Source organism: Silene latifolia, chromosome 1, assembly GCF_048544455.1.
Source record: "Silene latifolia isolate original U9 population chromosome 1, ASM4854445v1, whole genome shotgun sequence".
In the NCBI taxonomy this organism is placed as follows: Eukaryota; Viridiplantae; Streptophyta; class Magnoliopsida; order Caryophyllales; family Caryophyllaceae; genus Silene; species Silene latifolia.
Genome location: NC_133526.1, coordinates 112,853,537 through 112,870,055, shown reverse-complemented (window position 1 = coordinate 112,870,055; position 16,519 = coordinate 112,853,537). Strand labels below are relative to the sequence as shown.

At 37.2% G+C, this 16,519-nt stretch overlaps 1 protein-coding gene across 1 annotated transcript; it reads right to left on the bottom strand.

Annotated features, from left to right (window-relative positions):
- Positions 1 to 3,313: 3,313 nt before the first annotated feature.
- On the bottom strand, positions 3,314 to 7,831 carry LOC141653264 (uncharacterized). Its single transcript, XM_074460979.1, has 4 exons — positions 6,565 to 7,831; positions 6,178 to 6,379; positions 3,855 to 6,090; positions 3,314 to 3,766 (listed from the first exon to the last, which is right to left on the bottom strand). Exons 1-4 carry the CDS (start codon positions 7,829 to 7,831, stop codon positions 3,314 to 3,316), a joined length of 4,158 nt encoding a protein of 1,385 aa, XP_074317080.1.
- Positions 7,832 to 16,519: the final 8,688 nt, after the last annotated feature.

The window sequence follows — 16,519 nt, the reverse complement described above, 5'->3', positions numbered from 1 at the left end:
AACCAACAATCGACGACCTTTGCCTTGGAATTGATGAAGATGATTAGAGGAGAATGAAACGTAGTTTATGTTTTGGGGAGAAATGATTTTAGAAACTGACAAACGATTATATATAATCTCTAATCATTTTAATCAAAACCGCGGAAATAACACCCGTCAGACCGGATACTCGGTCGAGTATAACTTATACTCGGCCGAGTACCCCTTACTCGGTCGAGTATTCCCATACTCGCCCGAGTATTCCGGGGCAGAAAGCTATCCAGAAACACACGACACACTTACTCGGCCGAGTAAGCCATATTCGGCCGAGTAACAGACTTAGGAAAACTGTGGTATTACAATCTTCCCTCCTTAAAAATAACTTCGTCCCCGAAGTTTAAACCCAACCTATAAAACATGGACACCGAACGCTAAGTCTATCAACCACGCTTACTTCCACAACATGTCTCATGATATCGTCCCAACTACAGTATAGTCTCTCAATACTAACTTCATAGTACTATCAAATACCCACAACATAAATGTTGCCAACTCTGTCTCACTTCTATAACGCTCACTAGCAAACTCAATAACAAGACAATCCACCAGACAAGATCATCCACCAAAACGGAATGTTACATTCTACCACCCTTAAAATGAACTTCGTCCTCGAAGTTTACTCACATACATAAACATCATACTACTACAAACACTGCCACTACCTGTAATAAAATCGACCATCACACAATCCATCCTTATTCTACACCAACACACAAACATCCAATTGCAACCTGTCTGGCCATCAAACTCTCTTGTCGCATCCTACTCCTCTTAAGATAAATGTTACGTCCTCGTAACTCACAAATATTAGGTCCTTTTCTATACCTCCCATAAACCTCATTACCACCGCATGTCAACAATAACCCACTATAATCTCAACACCTATAACCATTCCTATATCCAGGGCTCTCTTTTTCTAACAGTTCTCGTGCCTCCAATTATTCTGCACCCACATAACCTATATCATAAAATCCTCATTATAATCACTACTCCTTCTCTTCAAAATTACCGCAACACGACATACTTCTATATACATATACACTCAACTCCACGATCATAACTCACGCTTCCCAATTGTTACACAAACTTACATTAGTTCCCAAGTTCATCTCTTTTATTACCACAAAAGTCACCCTTAACTTGACATGATACTAAGTCCCAAAACTCCGTACTCACTGTTCCAAGAAAAGGTGCTAAACCACATGTAGTTCCAGTTCAATACCACGCATGCTTCACAATTCTCTTGCCACAACTATGTCCACCAATACCTCATCTAAAACAGGATCAAAAGTACTCAAACAACCTCTCAGAACTATGTCCCATTAACAAATTATTACTATACCATGACAACAACAGAACCATACCCAACTCTCTTTCATATCATACTCTATAAAAACAAAATGAACCATACCCATACCGACACTGGTAAGACACATCGGGAAACCAAACAACGGTTTATATGCCCCGACCGACACTGACAGGAAATAGCAGTAAACAAACAATAATCTATGACAACACGAAAATACTCGTATCACAACACGAATTACCATGCCCAGTGCACAACAACTACATCGATAGTCATCGCAACTTTAACAATCTCATAACACCGACTCAGTACCACTTTCTTGACCAGAAGACTTTATCAAAACCGCTTTACTAGATCACAGAGCAGTATATTACACGGAATAACAGATAATAACCTTATGAATATCATCCATGCTATGACTCTTGAGGCCAGAACCTCACACTATTACTTACAGATATCATACATACACATACAAGTATAACATATGACGCGGAACACACATATAACGACTCATAACTATCACACCATACCATTACTCGTGAGGTCAGGACCTCACACAAGGATTTACACACCTCATGGAACCATAATCGAATCTAACTAGCCAATCCTGATCGCGTAAGTTACCACTTGATAAAGAATACCTCTCGTCCGAACTTAACTCAGATGCCCTTCACAACATATCCTCTCACTCGCATAATTATCAACACTCGACGAACGTAACCATATCGTCAGTACCCAACTACTAGAAGACACCTCCTATATGCACATCTTATACTCCCTCACAACCATACATACCAATCTGTCTCCACAAAATCATCCTCTTTAGGACAACTAACTTCCCTATGTGACATCATCCTCGACCACTAGTGATAACACTACGGCACCACCATCCTTCATGTGACCACTCTCTTACTATCATGTCTTAATATAACAATTCATTTCCTCTCTTTGGTTGTCATCCCGAATAATGAACATCAAATTCATCAACAAAATTTATCTCAACATTATTTCCAATTCTATCCTTTATTATATCGTCACCTAACTCTCCACCAAAATCTCATATCATGCAAACACTCTGCCAGCTCTTTACCCCCTTAATACCTAGAAACTCACGGCTAGCATGTCGTCCTGAACTCCTATATAACAATTAGCTCACCGCCTCTCATGATGTTATCGTGCCTTTCCATGATTCCTTATTTTCATGTCCCATAACTTTGATCAACGTTTTCCCAACTTACTTCTGTTGGAGTATGTGTCCTCGATAATAATATGATCACATGTTTAAATCTCATATTAAGAATACTAAAGGGAAAGTAACATTTTATTGTCAACTGATCCACATTAATCGGTAATGATTGGCTGAATAAAGTTTGATATTACTGTCGTATGACGGTGGTGATCAGTTGAACTCTTAAGGTCATACCTCTAGGGAAACATTCTTAATGACTAATTAATTAATTGTATGGCGATACAAGTTAATTAATACCTTAAATTTGAACGAATGATTTTGTGAGTTATAATACGTATCTTATTGTAATTCTTTTTTTTTTTTTCGTTAAAATGTAAGTATATTAAGGAAAAAAAAGTCACCATACATCAAGTATACTAGTGGCCCAAAAGACCCAACCCAAGATACTCGACCTAAAACAAAAAACAACAAAACAGGCCTAATCTAAGCAGACCCGTCTCCACTCAGACAACAACAAAAAGAAGAGCAATAAAATCAGGCGAAACACAACACTACTGTGACTCATCTTCTTCCTCAATCATCCCCAAATTCCTTCTTCTCATTTCTTCTCTTTTTCCAGGATCTCCTTAGAAGCAGTTATGCATCCGATTAAGCAGTTCTCTATCCCGTGTCCCTATTTGGATAGGTAAGTTCATGATTCTAAGGGTAACCTCTTTGATTATTAGGGTTACCAGTTTGTTGGGATAGAGTAGAGTCTTTTAGTGCTTACACCAATTTCTTTATGTCCAGATGTAGTAAATGCAAGCATTGTAGAGGGCATTGATGATTCCCTTCCTCGTTCCAGTACCAGTCAGCTTCAATCTCCATTCAATCGTGCCATAGTGTGGGAATTTCTCCCCAATTCGTGATCCTAGGGAGGATATAACCCTGGAGCCGTACTCACAATCAAAGAACAAGTGAGAAGAACTCTCAGATCCATACCCACAGATACCACAGGTATCATCTTCAGTGATCCCTAATTTGTATAGTTTCTCCTTGGTGTTACGACCTTTGTGAAAGTAAATCAAAGTTAAGAAACCATGCTTAGGGATAGTGTATTTGTTCCATACCAGACCCTGCCACTGAATCTTTTCCCCTTTCTTTCTGATCAAATCATATCCTTTGGCTATGCATGGTGTATTCTTTTCCCTTATCCAGAGACCATATGTTCTGCTGATAGGATTCCTGAAACTCTGCTTTAATTTGACAGATTTTTCTCCACGACCAACTGGAGTTGGTTGATGGAGTGTAATCTAGCCACTGCCTCCCTTTTATGTATACATTATTGACCCATTTGACCCAGAGAAGGTCAGATTTTGAGGCCAACCACCACACCATCTTACCAACTGCTGCTCTGTCCCAATGAATGGCACTCTTCAGACCAAGACCCCCTTCCTGCTTAGGTTTACAAATTTTCTCCCAAGAGACAAGAGGAGATCTGAGGTAATCAACCCCTCCATCCCAAAGGAAATGTCTGCAAATTGCCTCAATTTTATTGATTACTCCTGTAGGTAATATAAATATACCAGCCCAATAATTGTGTAGAGACATTAGGACTGATTGAACCAAAGTTAACCTCCCTGCATAGGAGAGTTTCCTGGCCCCCAGATTCCTTATCCTCTGTACGATTTTATCAATAAGAGGCTTACAATCCTTAGTTGTTAACCTTGTGGTTTTGATTGGAACTCCAAGATATTTGAAAGGGAGTGAGCCTTCTACCATACCTGAAATCAACAGAATTTCTTGCTTCAGGCTGTTCTTGACCCCATTAAAATAGGCATTAGATTTGCCTTTACTCATATTTAGGCCTGAAGTTTTGGAGAAAGTTACAAAGGTTCTGAGAATAGTCATCATAGAGCAGGCATCTCCTTTGCAAAAAAGGAGGAGGTCATCTGCAAATATTAAGTGAGTGAGTTTCATTTGCTTGCACATAGGATGGTAGTTGTACTCATTATTAGCAGATGAGTAGGTGAGGAGTCTAGAGCGATATTCCATGCAAACTGTGAAGAGCAATGGAGAAAGTGGATCTCCTTGTCTCAATCCCCTCTTTCCTTTGAAAAAACCAAACACATTACCATTAAGGTTGAGTGAGTAGGTAGCAGATGTCACACATTGCATTTTCCATCCTTTAAACTGATCAGGTAAATTAAGAGCACTGAGCATTTGGTCAAGGAATTCACATTCAATAGTATCATATGCCTTTTGTAAATCCATTTTCAATAGACACCTAGGTGAGACTGCCTTTCTTTCATAGAGCCTAATGATATCTTGGCAGATGAGAATATTTTCCATAATGCTTCTCCCTTGTATGAACCCTCCCTGATTTTGAGCAATCAAATCAGGTAAAATTCTGGTCAATCTGTTACATAGCAGTTTAGAGATGCATTTATAAATGATATTGCAACATGCTATAGGTCTGTATTGAAGGAAACTAGTGGGTCTAGCAGTTTTTGGGATAAGAGTAACCATAGTAGCATTAATCTGCATGAGAAGAGAGCCTGATTGAAACAAATCCATAATTGCTTCATTGACCTCTTCCCCCACTATATCCCAACTATCTTTAAAAAATTTGCTTGAATAGCCATCTTGCCCTGGAGCCTTGTCATTAGGAATGTGGAATATAACATCTTTTACCTCTTCCTTAGTGACAGGGGCCAACAGAATGTCTCTGTGATCATCAGAGCATATCTTCCCTTGCCTTCCAATAGTTTTATTGACTCTGATAGTAGGGGCATTGGAGCCTAGAAGCATTTGATAGTAACCCAAGAAAGCATTCTGAATCCCCTCTTGATCACTATGATTTTTATCCCAATGATCATTAATCTGGCATAGGAAATTCTTGTTCCTTATAGCTTTAATAACACCATGGAAGTAGGCTATGTTAGAGTCACCATCCTTTAGCCAGTGTGCCTTTGCCTTTTGTTTAAGGAATTCCATTTTAGCAGCAAAAAGAGTATTGAATCTTTGGTGAGCTTCATATTCCTTGAACATAAGATCCTTATCACCTGGGTTATTTATAAGCTGCTCCTGAATTTGCTTCAAGCTAATTTGGGCTATATCTGCACTATTCTCAATATCAGAGAAGTGGTCTTTATTGATTTTTTTAAGCTCTGGTTTAAGTAATTTCAGCTTCCTAACTACCCTGTACATTTTGGTGCCATATACCCATTGTTGCCAGACTTTAGATACACATTCCTTGAAACCAGTGGCTGAACTCCACATATTGAAATATTTAAATGGTCTATTCTGATTCCCTACCTTTGCTCCTTTACTCACCAGGCAGGGTGAGTGGTCAAAATGCCCCTCATGTAGAAAATTTGCCATAAACTCAGGGAAAGCAACCAGCCAATCATGATTGCCTAGGAATTTATCCAATCTGCTATAAACCCTAGTATCTGGTGGCTGTTTGTTGTTCCAAGTGTAGTAGGCTCCTGTAGAAGGTATATCCATAAGCCCACACTCATGCAGAGAGTCATAAAAAGGCTCAGACTCAGCTTCTGTAACATTTTCCCCCAACCTTTCATTTGCTTGTAGAACACAGTTAAAATCACCTCATATAGCCCAGGGGGCCTTACACTGCTTGGATATGTGTTTGAGATTCAACCAGAGGGTTTGCCTCTCCCCAATCCCATTGAAAGCATAGATGACAGTGTAATAGAATTGCATTTGAGTAATTTTATTGGTCACATGTAGATGAATAAATTGAGCATCATAATGTAAGAACTGAATATCAAACAAATGAAGCTTCCAAATCACCCACACTCTCCCTCCCTTATGATGAGCATTATTAGTGGAGACACCCCAATCTGAAAAAATATTAGTAACAATATTATGATAATTATTTGACTTGACTTTGGTTTCTAGCAAACCAAACAGTCCTATATTATTAGTATGTAGGAAATTATACACAAACCTTTGTTTCACCTCCTTATTCATCCCCCTCACATTCCAAAAACCAAAATTCATTAAGTAATATTGGGGGGATCATTACCATTAACACCAATGCCTATTGTAGGAGAGCAATTTTTCTTCAACTGCCCCATGCAATGAGGAGATGATGCTACCTTCCTGCTAACCTGACCACTCCCTTGTCTGGGATGCCTGACAGGGGAGAGAGTCCCACTGGTGCTTACAGGGATCCTAGTATCAGGAGTCCTTAATGTGTCCACTTCAACCTCTATGTTTTTTGTGACAGGAGAACCACTTATATCAGGCTGCACAGCAGGAACTATGCCCACTGCATTCTCTGTTACAGTTATTGTAGCCACACTAGGAGCAGTCTGAATTATAGGACCAGCAGACTTCTTGACTGGCCTCCATACTTTCTGAGGTATGGGAGGCTTTGCTATGTTCTTACCTTTCCTGCATTGATCCTTCTCATGTCCTAGTTGCTTACATTTAGTGCACAAACTCGGTTTCCACTCATAGACAATATAGATAGTCACTTCTTGCTTCTTTTCATCCAAGAATTTTATGCTTTTAGGGAAAGCTTGGCCTAGTTTTAGTTCAACCATTACTCTAGCAAAACCTAATCTGGTTTTCAATTCAGTGGATGGATCACTTTTAACATAATGACCTATCAGATTTGCTATTTTAGGCAAACTTTTACCCCAAAATTTGAGTGGCAAGTTCTGCATACGAATCCATGCTGGTACTGCTTTGATGTTCTCCTTGGTAAGCTGTAGATCTGGCTGCCAAGGTTTAATAATTAGAGGCTTATTATCAAATACGAAGTACCCACTCCCCAGCACAGATTGTTTCATTTCTTCAGTTTGAAACCTGGCTAAAAAGACTCCATTTGGAAGGAATGATATTTTATCAATGACATATTTGTTCCAAATTCTTTTCAGCAAGCCTTTCAAGATCTGCCAAGGAGGGTTTGTCCCAACAACAAATCCCATCACTGCTTGTTGCCAATAGTCTAATTCTGATTGTACATCATCTTCAGTCAGTTGCAAAAGCTCAGGCTCATCATCCATGATCTGAATTATTTTCTTGCCATGAATTTGATACCAAGTATCATCCTGATTGTTTTCATCACCAGATTCAGACTCATCATCACAATCTTCTACTAAACCATCATTAATGTCAAGCGTTGGTATACCAGTTACCTCATGGATACTTTTCATTTTTTGGCCTTCTTCCACATCTGGTTTACCCAAAAATTTTGACTTTTCTGATTGAATAGCAGAAGAGATTGATGATTTGTTTTTCGATTGCTTAGAATTCAGGTGCAAATTAGTAGGTTTTTTTGTCATTTTGAACTGTAAAACGTGCCCTTGAGATGGCGGCAGCTTCTCTCTCTCTCTAGGATTCATATTAATACTGCCTTACTCTTTTAATTCCTTTTTCTTATTGTAATTCGATTAAATAAGATTTGTACTAAGTAATTAAATTGTTTTATTACTTAGGTTATTATTGTTTATGAAACAATTGATATAAGGATGAATTGTTTATTATAAATACAAGTAGTTGTGATTTATAATTCCATGACCCATTTTAAGTAATTGTAATTGTGAATTACTAAGTTAATTTTGTATGTGATTTATTTCATTTATATAATGATTTTTAATTTGTTAAAAATGCATTATTTAAATGACATGTCTAGTAACATGTCCCATTTGTCATACAATACAAATTAACAAATTGACAAAGTTTAAATGGATCCCTATTAACTTGTATGAGCCGTGTAAAATGGGAGAGGAAGGATTATTGTGCTTTAATCATTTAATTAGTGGGAAACATTATCATTACCTACTAATTATAGGCTTTCAAGCCTACACTCTTGTGAAGAGCAACAAGGAAAAGCATTGGGCACTCTACCCATGCCAAAAACCGGTTGCCTCTCCCCTATACACTCAAGTAGTGTATTTTCCACACTTACTAATTCATTCTAATTAGAAAACAACTTGAGAAAAATTTATCTCTCTAGTTTTTGTTGTTGAACAAAAGAATAAACTCTCACTAAAATATCTAATATTATTTATATATTACTAGAAGTAGTAATCACTTAATATTAGTTTTTTTTAAGGGAACAAATATTAATTTCTAGTAACAAAATTAATATTTGCATTAAGAAGGATTTCCTTGGTACAATCCTTAAGGAGTAGATCTTGCAATTAGATTTAAGGTTTTTGGGGCATTTGGATTATTCTTAAGAAGACTAACTTGGTAGGAGACCTATTTAGAATAAACCAAATTAAATTTCGGCCCTCCTTGTAAGAAAGACTAAATTTATTCTCTTTTATTTAGATCGTTATGCATGCATAAGTTCCTTTTAGTTTTTGTCTAAACTAATTAACACTTAGTTATTAGAAATATCTAATAAGTGATATACGAATCTTTCAATTGGTATCAGAGCAAGAGTTGTTGCATGCATAATCGGTTTTGTTTTTCCGAGTTAATATGTTAACATATAAAACTTAAAATTTGTGATTTATAAAGATAAATGACACGAAAAATTTTCATGTTAAACCTTCTGGTCCTAAATTGATTTTAGGTCATTTTGATGATTTATGGTAATTTATTGCTCTTTGAAATGATTATTTGCATTTTTATTACATTTTATTGAGTAAAATGACAATTAAAACGCTAAAAATAGTTAGACTATGATTCTGACCTTGAAATTTTTACACGACCTCACATGCCTTTTTTACAAATTGTATGTAAACTTTCATATAAAATGGTTTTATATAGCATGATTTATGATTTTACATGTTAAAAGTCGATTAAATAGAGGTATTTATGTTAAAAATAGTTAGACATTGTTCCTGCCCATGAAAATTTAGTATGTTGTCACATGCAATATTTACACACTGTATGAAAATTTTTAGATCAAATGGTTTAATTTTGCATGATTTATGATTTTTAGATGTAAAAATCGAATAAATAGTGACTGATTTTGACAAAAAATAGCTAAAATAAATTTTATGGCATGAAAAGTTTTTTCAATGTTGTATATATGATATGAACATCAGATCTAAAGTTGCATGTTAATTTTCGTATGCTTTTAATGGTTATTAATTTTTATGGGATATAAATTGATAAATAGCAACTTTAATAGTCAAGAATATAAAAATTTAACCTTGGCTTAAAATTTGTCATTTCCAGGTTCTAGAAACTTGTTAAGAATATTCAAAATTTTGATTTTGATTTATTGCATAATTTTGTGTTTAATTTGGAATTAAAGGGTTAAAATTATGTTTTATACGATTTATTTCTGAAATAAATTAAAATTAATTAAAGGGCAAATTTTATTAAAATTTTAGGATGTTGGGAATTTTCCAGAATATACAAAATTATGAATTTTAATTTTTCGTTTTTTTTCTTATGACTTAGTTGGGAATTATTTCTTTATTATTACGAATAATAGATGTTTAAAGAGCAATAATAAAATATCGAGTTGAATTATTGTCAAATGTTTAGTGAAGACTAAATTTTTGAGTCCTAAGATGGTTGGGGTAATTAACTTGGACATAGATTAGATTTATGTAATATTGTGTGATTTTAATAAGTTAATTATCACAATAATCCATAAAACCGGACTAAATATACGATATTAGGTTAAATAGGGCGATTTGGCACATAACATGGCATGTTTTATAAATATATTAATGCTGTATTTTTAGTATGATTGTCATATTTTATTTTATATAATTTTGAATTATGTAATTTGTACTTAGTATGGCCTTAGTTTTAAATTGGTATTTCCGAAATGAATGGGGATATCGATTTGGTTGTAATTAATGTGATCTCGTATCACTTTTATTTTATTTAGTTTTGTTTTTATTTTATATTGTATAAAGTAGAAAAGTTACGTAATTTTTTATTCCGGAGTTCCTTGAAGACGGTGTCATTCAAGAAGGTGGTCCAACAAAGACGGTGTTGCCTTGGAGTGCGTGCCATATGAAGTTCAAGGGACCAAAGGAGTTGGTTTCCGAATTTGTAAATAGTTTATTTGATTTACTATTTTAGGAAGGCCATACTAGGATTATATCTTTATGCTTTGCATTTGTTTTATATGTTTGCATGCATAGCCAAATCGCCATAACTACACATGCATATCTTTTTATTGAGTCATCGACCGTGTCAATTATAATTATCTTTGTTTATCGCTTTAGTTCACTTAAAACGTGATAGATAATAAATTGACAAGACCTCTCACTAAATAATAATTGAGAATTAGCCTTACCAAATAGTAGAAACCATGAATCCCAATTTCATAAGGAAGTAGGCTCGTCTCACCGGGGTGCTAAACTTGTTACGTTGGGTAAGTGGGTAGTAAAATGTTATTACATCGAAATTTGGATTTAGCTCAACGGAAGTATTCGTGACCGTAGTCGGATGTGTTCCGGGCTAAAGATAAATATTAGAGTAATTTTATCGACCAAGAGTTCTAGAAGTAGAATCGATTAAAGAGTTAATCCACCGAGTTATATTGATAAGGGATGAATCGGCTCACCGTGCCCAAGTTAATATGAATTTGGATCTCGGGATCATTTATAATAGTTGGGTAGAGGTCACTATATAAATGCTTAAAACTTGTTTAAACTGTTTACAAGTATTATTAAACCAATTGATGTTTATTAATTCCATCACTTTTATTTTTGTAATCATATTTGTTTTCGCAATTGCAATGGCAACTCCAAATTCAAACGCAACCACTAGCTCGAACACTCTCACCAATGTTTCATGGCTCCGATCCTTCATGGATCATTGTAAATTAAAAAAGAACGGGTCAAACTTCGCCAATTGGGACGCTCAACTTCGCTTGGCCGAGGAGGGTGACGATAAGATTTGTTACCTTACCGAGGCCTCTCCCGCCGCACCTACCGCTAGGTCTACCCCCGTCACTAGGCAAGCCTATGAGACTTACCAAAAGGAGTCGGCCGCGATCAAAAGTGTTTTGATCTTCTCTATGGAGGCCGAACTCCAAAGGAGTGCTATAAATATTAGCACCGCCTATGAGATCTATACGAAGCTTGTGACCATGTTTTCACAAGCTTCGAGGATCATTCAATATGAAGCGGCATCCGCATTCTTCGATCTCAACATTAAGGAGAGTAAAAAAGTTAGCCCTCATGTGCTCAAGTTGATAGAGCATGTTGAGACCTTAAAATTGCAAAAGATAGATATTCCCGAAGAACTCATCATTGATCGAATTCTTCAGTCCTTGAACAAGGTTAAGGCATATGTTCAATTCAGGGTGAATTTTAATATGCAAAACTTGAAAGTTTCCCTCGATGAATTGCACAAAATGCTTGTGCAAGCCGAGAGGGACATGGGGCTTAGTGTAATACCCCGTATTTTTATATAATCGATTAAACGGATATTATTATATATTAGTTATTATACATTTTATATTGGTTGCATCGTAATATCGTGAATGTTATTAAGTCGGGTTTATATCGTATATGTTGAGTCGGGCTACATCACATTTTGTCTTTTGGGTCAAGAATCGTATCACCCATTTACCCATCTACATTTACCCAATTACCATACCCGTTTAAACCATTTGCCTTACCCGGAACATGTAACCATCATTTACCCTAAACCTAATCTAAGAGCCGCTCTCCCTCTCCCCTCTTTTAACAGTTGAGTCATTTCTAATTTCATTTTATCATTCATAAAAACCATTTCTAAACCTAGAGAGAGGGAGAGGAAGAAGAATTGTCGAGCCTTTCATTTGATTGAAGATTTCTCATCGATTCCAACCTAATTCGATCTCCCTGTTTGTAAGTCGATTTCATTCCATTGTTTATACTGTTTTAATGTGTTCGTCTTCAAACAGTTTGAAAAGAGAGTCCTATTTATTTGATGTCTAGTTTATGCATATAAAATCTCATAGTCAAATTCTTTATGGTTTGTCCTAGGTGATTTATTTATGAACATGTCGCTGAAACGTCCGCGAATCTGATTTGGTTGTGGAAAATGATTTGAAACCCTAATTTTTATGTCGATTCAGTTATGAGGCTTCTTCATACATCATCTTTGTATAGTCTAGATGATAATAGGATTTGGAATTACTGCAAAATAATGTTTTAAACTCGTTTTATGAATCAATACTTTTTATGCGACGGTTTCTGTCAGTGTTTGGAAATCCGTCTGAAAACCCTTGATAAGTTTGGAATTTGAGAAACACACGTTAGATATAATTTGTAGCTAAGACTCATGGGGTTCCAATCCAATTGGCCTTGTATCAATTTGATTTTTCTGGAATTAGTTATGTATTTTATTCCGAGTCTATCATGTGCGGGAAAATCAGGAAAAATCATGTTTGTTCTTTAAGTTGATATTCCTATTAAGTTATGATGAGTCTAGGTTATGTGCATGATTATTTGATTGAGTAGGTGGTAATTATACATAATTATGTTATGTAGGTGATGGACATGTGAAGGATCATAATTGATTGCTTGTGTGCTTGGATTGCGAAAAGGTAGGGAAATACATTTGACTTATTATCGTTGTTGTTGAAAGGTGTCGATTTGTTGTGTTGCATATGACCAAGTTGTGAACGATGATTGTTTCGTGGTTGTTGCTTTATGCTATGACTCATATACTAGATTGTGATTTACCGAATCGATCATATTGAGTTGACTATCACAACATTTGGTAGCTGGCATGATTTTATAACTGATCTGTTCAATGATTTACATATTGCATTGCATTGATTACTGTTTAGCATTTCATATGCATTGGAGTTTGGAGGATGGTGTGGTGGTGACGTGGTTGTGATACGATGTGATGTTGCGATAAGGCCCAGGCGGGTTCTGCAGGACCTGCCCTGGATAACCTTAGCTGCGAGCTGGTATATCGACGACGGTCGATTGATAGTCTGCCGGGGATCGGTATGGCTGGGCGTTCCGGGTTATGAGATATGAGTTGAGATGGAGATGGAGGTGATGGAGGAGCATGCATATCATACTTTGTTGTTTCATTGTATTCCCTACTCAACCTCGTGGTTGACCCTGCGTGTTCGTGAACACCTGTGATGATCCAAATATTGGGGAGCAGACTTGACAGGTGATACGTGCATTTTATATAGTCTTTTTAGCCTATTTTATGCACGTATTTCTATGCTTTTATCGTGGTTTTATGCTACGAAATGCCCCGAATATGCTACTTTGGGTTATTATGTCTTATTTGCAGGTATAGATCCGAAAGTAGCGGAATCAAGTCATTTACCGTCCGTTTTGCATGCATTTGGAGGAAGAGTAGATTTGGAGCGGGATTTATTGCTGTCTTGGGATGCGTGAAGGTGTTTCGGGAGCTAAAAGGACAAATCAAAGTCAACTAACGAGAATGATGAGCTGCTGTAGTCAAGATCCACTCGATCGAGTGATTTATTAGTCGATCGAGTGGTTTAGGAGTCAATAATCAGTCGATCGAGTAGACTTTGTAGTCGATCGACCAGTTTCTCTTATGCACTTACTCGATCGAGCACTTTACTTGGTCGATCGAGCTGTTTTCTGGCTGAGTTTGCTCGATCGAGTAGATTTTCTACTCGATCGAGTGGATTTTTGCTGACGGGCTGGGCTTTTTGCTCTAATTCCGTCATTAGGTTTAGCAATTCCTATTTTCTTATAAATAGGAAGCTTTAGGAGTCATTTAAACTCTCTCCTTTTCATCTGATACTTCACCATACGTTACTCTTCTCCCTATCTTTGCTACTGTTACTTTTGTTCTTTCATTTCCGGATCAATAATTCAGTATTAACTCTTTCTCTTTCTTTTCTCACTGTTTATTTATGTTTATTTCTTCTTCTTTATTTCTCGTTTCCCCTTTAATTATGCATAGCTAATTCCCCCTGGTATGTTAGGATTAGGGAAGCCGTGGTAGCGATGTTTTAATTGACTTATATAGATTAGTCTTGCGATAGGAATTGTATTAGGCGATTTAATTGTTATCCGGTCGAATGAATGCATGCAGGAGACCATAAATTTAGTTAACCCCGACCTAGATCGAAAGATTGGAAGGGAAGGCTTGCTTAATTACAATAGGGTATTGCAGTGAGGGCGAAAGTTAAGCTGTTTACGCTCTAGGGCGGTTTAAGGACCGAAAGGTGACGACCATAGCTCTTCTTATCAATAGTCTAATCGCCTTAGTATTCCTGATAGTATAAGATCTGATAGCTGCCACGGTAGACCGACTCCTAGCATACTTCCTTTCTCTTATTTTTAATTCCCTTTATTCCCTTCTCTTGCCTTTAGTTCCAGTAGTTTAGTTAGTTCACAATCGATTCAAAACCCCCATTTCTGTGACACCCTGACAGACCGAATTAGACAGATAAATAGCAACTTAGCCTCCCTGTGGAGATCGACCCTACTTACCGCTGACTTCTGTTGGTAGTAACTTAGGTTTTTATTTTTGGTACAAAACGACCGTATCAAATTTTGGCGCCGTTGCCGGGGAGGCGACGCTTTTTATCTGTTTTATTTTGTTTGTCCTTTCGCCTCAAGGGAAGACTAAGTACCTTGAGGTCGTTCTTATCTTTTTCTTTAGTCTTTGTTTTGATAGGCTTACGGGTTTATTAGACAGGACTCATCGAGGGAGATTATCGAAGGGAAGGCTTGAGTACCTTCGATCTCTCTTGCCAAGATGACATCTGTCTCCCGACTAATTGCTCAGTTTGAAGCCCAAGCTGAAAAACCTGCTAGTTGGGAAAGGAAGAAATCTTGGGGATGTGGTCTTCTTGAGCACAATGCATTTGTAGTTGTGCCGCCACATCCACCCCATCAATGGCCACCGCAACAGGATCCTCATGATATACAGAAAAAAAGAAATCGGAGTGAAATCCTTAATTCTAGAATATGATAGATATATGGGTGCTCAAGTCACCGAGCTGCGATCTGAAATTGCTCGGTTAACGGTGGGTTGAATGATCGGAAACCAGAAGAGGTGTACTTGACCAAGAGCGGTTTTTCCCATGAAGAACCCGCGTTGCCCGATGCTGAAAATGATTTCTATATTTCGGATGAAGAATTTCTATCGTATTTCCAGAGTGTATGCGAGGATATCAAAGATCTGTACGGGAAGAAAGTCCTCGATCGAGTAATATCTCTTCTCGATCGAGTGACATGCAGGAGGATAGTTCTCGATCGAGTGATTTTGTTACTCGATCGAGTGAGATGCGGGAGGAAGGTGGTCGATCGAGTGATTATTCTGCTCGATCGACTGAATTGGCCATTGGGAGCTTTAATTCGTCACTTGGGTTCATATTGGATGACGAGTTTGACGATGATGAAGGTTACGGTGAACCCCCTTATTCACAAAGCAGAGTCGGATACACTTGAAGCTGCGATTTACGGGATGGATTCCACCGAGGAGGTTGATGAAGAAGCAGCTGAGACGGTAATTGCTCCTAGCACGGATGAGGTAATGCATTCCTTTGTCAGTGACTCCGTCGTTGAGAGCGACCAACCCGAGGTAGTAAGCAATAATTTCATTATTGTTTGTTTTAACAGTATATTGCCTCGTTTAATTTGTGCTCCTTCTTTTAATGCTACACCCTCTCATATGTGGACGCATAATTTAACGAATTTTCACCGTCCTTATCATTTCAAGTTTGCTAATCTGAATCGGGACCCTTATATATTGACAATTGCTCCCGCGCTCCTTTATTTTGTGGATAAATTTAGGAGCGCTCATAGGAAATTTGTACGACTTAAAAAGTTAAACATTTTTATTTCCTATTTCTGTAATCCACTTTTGTGCTACTTATGCTGTTGTGTAGCACATGCGCAGCTATTTGATACGTTGCTGCGCGCTTTGAGCTGTTTTGATTGTGACTATTAGAGAGGCTCGAAGAAAAGAAGGTCGAGCTGGGACCTGTCTGAAGCTAGCGCTACCCGGGAGGCAACCCGGCGATTTTTATTTTGCTTTTTATTTACCTTAAGTTGTAATAAATGGTTTTTATACCATAGACGGTCTCAGTTAAGCTTTTTCTT

Bases quoted from the DNA above. Each gene is read 5' to 3' on its own strand.
- LOC141653264 (XM_074460979.1), bottom strand. From the start codon at position 7,831: ATGACAAAAAAACCTACTAATTTGCACCTGAATTCTAAGCAATCGAAA. The intron at 6,380-6,564 runs GTAATGATCCCC...ATATTTTTTCAG, and splicing joins AATAGGCATTGGTGTTAATG to ATTGGGGTGTCTCCACTAAT. The intron at 6,091-6,177 runs GTTGAATCTCAA...AGCAAATGAAAG, and splicing joins GGGGAGAGGCAAACCCTCTG to GTTGGGGGAAAATGTTACAG.